General features: G+C 48.4%; 1 protein-coding gene across 6 annotated transcripts in view; it reads right to left on the bottom strand.

The window, feature by feature from the left end:
* Positions 1-3,786, bottom strand: part of LOC134097799 (DNA (cytosine-5)-methyltransferase 3A-like) — a 52,700-nt gene extending 48,914 nt beyond the window's left edge. For 4 of the 6 annotated variants that reach the window (XR_009940948.1, XM_062550747.1, XM_062550744.1 and 1 more), the window contains exon 1: positions 1,428-1,528. Coding sequence is in view for 4 of the 6 variants with exons in the window: in XM_062550747.1 (XP_062406731.1) it covers positions 1,428-1,433 (6 nt within the window). In the remaining 2 variants the exon portion in view is untranslated. Of the gene's footprint in view, positions 1-1,427; positions 1,554-3,742 lie in introns of those variants that run through there. The other 2 variants (XM_062550748.1, XM_062550745.1) reach the window with 2 other exon arrangements.
* Between the last annotated feature and the right edge of the window lie 1,214 nt (positions 3,787-5,000).

A 5,000-nucleotide genomic window follows, 5' to 3' on the forward strand; every position in this document is an offset into this window, starting at 1 on the left:
CACCTCTCACCTGTCCCACCTCTCACCTGTCCCACCTCTCACCTCCCACCTCTCACCTGTCCCACCTCCCACCTCTCACCTGTCCCACCTCTCACCTCTCACCTGTCCCACCTCCCACCTCTCACCTGTCCCACCTCTCACCTCTCACCTGTCCCACCTCTCACCTGTCCCACCTCTCACCTGTCCCACCTCTCACCTGTCCCACCTCCCACCTGTCTCACCTCTCACCTGTCTCACCTCTCACCTGTCTCACCTCTCACCTGTCCCACCTCTCACCTGTCCCACCTCTCACCTCTCACCTCTCACCTGTCCCACCTCCCACCTCTCACCTGTCCCACCTCTCACCTGTCCCACCTCCCACCTCTCACCTGTCCCACCTCCCACCTCTCACCTGTCCCACCTCTCACCTGTCCCACCTCTCACCTGTCTCCCCTCTCACCTGTCGCACCTCTCACCTGTCCCACCTCTCACCTGTCTCTCTCTTCCTCGCTCTATTTCACCCATACAGGGCGACTGCATTAGTCACAGGATGTGTGCAGAAAAGCGCTTCTCCGACTGACATGCTCTTCTACTAGCAGGTTCAGCAGAGTATGTGCACATGAACTCATATACAGACTAAAGTATTAATACAGACACCAAAACACACACACACACACACACACACACCAGCAAACTTAGACAAAACTCACAGGAAATGGGGCCTCACTTGGGTTAGAGTGTGTGTAAAGATGCACACACACACACACACACACACACACACTCAAAGAGACGTAGAATGTGGCCAGGCTGCCTCAGTGCAATCACTCTCTCTCTCTCTCTCACACACACACACACACACACACACACACAATGTGGCCAGGCCGTGTCTGGGTGCAGTTGAGGCTAGTGTTAAGCAAACCCAGTTTCCACTGCAGACTTTCCACTGGCTATTCCACAAACACACACACACGCACGCACACACACACACACACACACACACACACACACACACACACACACACACAGGCACATACACACACTATAACATATACACACCTGCTCACGCGGACCTAAAATAAACCTTCCATACACATTTCCATAGCTCTACTTTTCAGAGCTCCTACTCTGCCAACACTATAAACATAGCTCTCATTTTCTCCTTCTCTCACACACACACACACACACACACACACACACACTAAACACATACTCACACATACAAATGTATACACACAGCGTTTGTCACAGCATTTGATCAATCCTCACAGTAACTTCTCCTCTCTCCTCTCTCCAGGCTTTCATCCAGATCTTCCTCCATTCTTCTATCTCTCCCTTCCTCCTCCCCCTCCCGCTCTCTCTCTCTATCTCTCTTTATCTCCCTCTCTCTCTCCCTCTCTCTCTCTCTCTCTCTCCCTCTCTCTCTCTGTCCCTGGCTCTGCCTCTCTCACCTCCATCTTGTCCAACTTCGCCAGCTCCTCCCTCTCTCTCCTGCTGATGTAGAATGGGTCTCCTGCCTGAAAGGTGATTCTGGGGACCGGCTTCCTGCGAAGGCCTCCTCGTCCACGTACTCCGTCCTACACACACACACACACACACACACACACACACACACACACACACACACACACACATACCCAAAAAAACACACACACAAAAACACACACATACAGATAGATAGATAGATAGATAGATAGATAGATAGATAGAATGAGAGAAAGAGAGAGAGAGAGACAGAGGAATGCACAAACACACACACACACACCCAAAGGAATGGCCAAACACATGGACACACACAGAGACACAGAGACAGACACAGAGCGTTAGTAAATCATTTGTATGCTACTTCTGACAGTGTGCTAAGAATGTGTAAAGTGTTTACATTGAGTCACAGATGAATGATAAACTGTTGGAATTGAGAGTTTGAAGGATTTGCTGGACCGTTTCCCTGGATTTTGTAGCAAGTTGTAAAGGACTGATTAAGACCGATGAAGTGAAAGGCTCAGATAGCCGTAGCGGTAAACACGTGTGTGACAAACATCTCCTTCACACAAATGCGTACTGTGTGTGTGTGTGTGTGTGTGTGTGTGTGTGTGTGTGAGTGTGTGTGTGTCATAGGCACTGGAAACTCCATATTCAGGCTCAGTGGTGTAGTCTAGTTAGCTGTAGTGGGCATACTGTCATGTAGTTTAGTGAGTTGTAGAGGGTATGCTGTGATCAACCCCAAGTGTTCAAGGTGATTTAAGAGGGTATAGTGAGATGCCGATGCTTTTTAAGTGGGTATACTAAGATGGTGATGCTTTTTAAGTGGGTGTAGTGAGATGGTGATGCTTTTTAAGTGGGTATACTGAGATGGTGATGCTTTTTAAGTGGGTGTAGTGAGATGGTGATGCTTTTTAAGTGGGTATACTGAGATGGTGATGCTTTTTAAGTGGGTGTACTGAGATGGTGATGCTTTTTAAGTGGGTATAGTGAGATGGTGATGCTTTTTAAGTGGGTATACTGAGATGGTGATGCTTTTTAAGTGGGTGTACTGAGATGGTGATGCTTTTTAAGTGGGTATAGTGAGATGGTGATGCTTTTTAAGTGGGTATAGTGAGATGGTGATGCTTTTTAAGTGGGTATACTGAGATGGTGATGCTTTTTAAGTGGGTATACCGAAATGGTGATGCTTTTTAAGTGGGTATAGTGAGATGGTGATGCTTTTTAAGTGGGTATAGTGAGATGGTGATGCTTTTTAAGTGGGTATACTGAAATGGTGATGCTTTTTAAGTGGGTGTACTGAGATGGTGATGCTTTTTAAGTGGGTGTAGTGAGATGGTGGTGCTTTTTAAGTGGGTGTAGTGAGATGTCGATGATTTTTAAGTGGGTATACTGAAATGGTGATGCTTTTTAAGTGGGTATACCGAAATGGTGATGCTTTTAAGTGGGTATAGTGAGATGGTGATGCTTTTTAAGTGGGTATACTGAGATAGTGATGCTTTTTAAGTGGGTTTAGAGAAGAGCACACAGGTCACGCATGGGCTGCGAGATGCATCGTTGTGTTCCCGCAGCTGTTAGGGGTGTTAACAATTCCCCCAGATTAATGAGGAGCCCTTTATTGGGGTCAGAGCAGCTAGTGGAGACAGGCACGATTAAACAAACACGCGCTATCGGTGGCTCTGTGTTCCATTAACTCGGTCTCGGTCTCCCCTCTGTCCCTGCAGGACCTCCACTGGCTGTAGTACGGCTGTGGTGAAGGCTGTAAAGCCGTCCCACATCTAACATTAACTTATAATGGTAGAGCCACTCCGTGGACACACACACACACACACACACACACACACACACACACACACACACACACATTAACCCATGGTTAGAGCCACTCCGTGGACACACACACACACACACACACACATTAACCCATGGTTAGAGCCACTCCGTGGACACACACACACACAAACGCACATTAAGCCATGGTTAGAGCCACTCCATGGACACACACACACACACACACATTAACCCATGGTCAGACCCGCTCCATAGCACTGGCTCAGGTTTTAATTTAACCACAGCGTGTCTGACCCCAGGTACTGATGCAGGGCAGGTGGAGAGAGAAGTGTTTCCTGCCCATTACCGGGTAATGAGGAGTGCTCCAGAAACAAACACACACACACACACACACACACACACACACACACAAACACTGTACACTATATACTGTTACGCATGAAAGACACAGGCATGTGCGTGGGCAGCACCATGTTGAGAGGGGGGTCCTTACCTCAGTCCTCAGTGAGTCGCAGGTCCTCTCCTCCTCCTCCTCCTCCACGTCTGGGGGGGGGACACAAGAGAAGACCACTAAGACATGAACAGGTCGAGGGGGGGGGGGGGGGGGGGCACTACAAAGGCAATATGGCAGCCAGACACCCAGAGGCTTCTGCCTGCCTAGTTCTCCTCACAGACTCCATTTATGATTCCCTTCCCTCCATTTTACAACTGTCAATCATCTGCTCATCGCCATGGCGTTCACAACCCCCCTGTGACGGTCTGTGATTGGCTCATATCGGTGTGGTTTATGTTAAGGGCGGCTATTTTCTGCTGAGCTCACAGTTTCACCTCTCTGATGGCCATAGGAATGCAGCGAGTGGGAGAACACACACACACACACACACACACACACACACACACACACACACACACACACAAATACAGTCTACTAATACTCTCTCTCCCTCTCCCTTTTCCCCTCATCTACAACTGCATCTTCCCAAGCCAGACTGACTCGAGGGCATACAGAGGGAATTTCCCTATCGTCTTCTGCCTCTCTCCCTCTCTCTGTCCCTCTTTCCCTCTCTACCTCCCTCCCTCCCTCTCTCTCTCTCCCTCTCTCCCTCCCTCCCTACCTAAAAAAAATCCCAGGCTCCACCTCCACCATTCCTGCGATCCCGATCTGAGTCATAATTCACTGTCAAGTGCTATCTTGCTATTTTCCAACAGCTGTTGGCGTGAATGCTGAATGCTGGATGTAGTTCAGTAAGTGCACATGAGAAAAGCGCAGGCGGGAATCCCAGTGTTACCTGCCCAGGGGCTCTACACACAGCTGTTCAATGAGAATGGAAATGATACCTGCAGCCTTGACACACTGCCACGCTTTTGACATTGGACAGATAAGGGTGGAAGCAGCACTGTTAATATGTTAGGCAGATAGATAGATAGATAGATAGATAGATAGATAAATAGATACTTTATTGATCCCTAAGGGGAAATTCAAGATCACAGGCAGATCACATTATGAGGTAAGATGGGGTCAGGCGAGGCATATTGAGGTACGATATCATGAAGCCAGGTCCACCAGGTGATGATGTCTTACAGTAGGTAAGGTGAGATACAAGACACAAGTTCAGAAGAAATTAAGTGCAGTCATTTGAGGCAGCCCATGAAAAGGTGAGGTGAGGTGAGTTAAAGTAAGGTGAGGTGAGGTGAGTTAAAGTAAGGTGAGGTAAAGTGAGTTAAAGTAGGGTGAGGTGAGGTGAGTTAAA

Source organism: Sardina pilchardus, chromosome 12, assembly GCF_963854185.1.
Source record: "Sardina pilchardus chromosome 12, fSarPil1.1, whole genome shotgun sequence".
Taxonomy (NCBI): Eukaryota; Metazoa; Chordata; class Actinopteri; order Clupeiformes; family Clupeidae; genus Sardina; species Sardina pilchardus.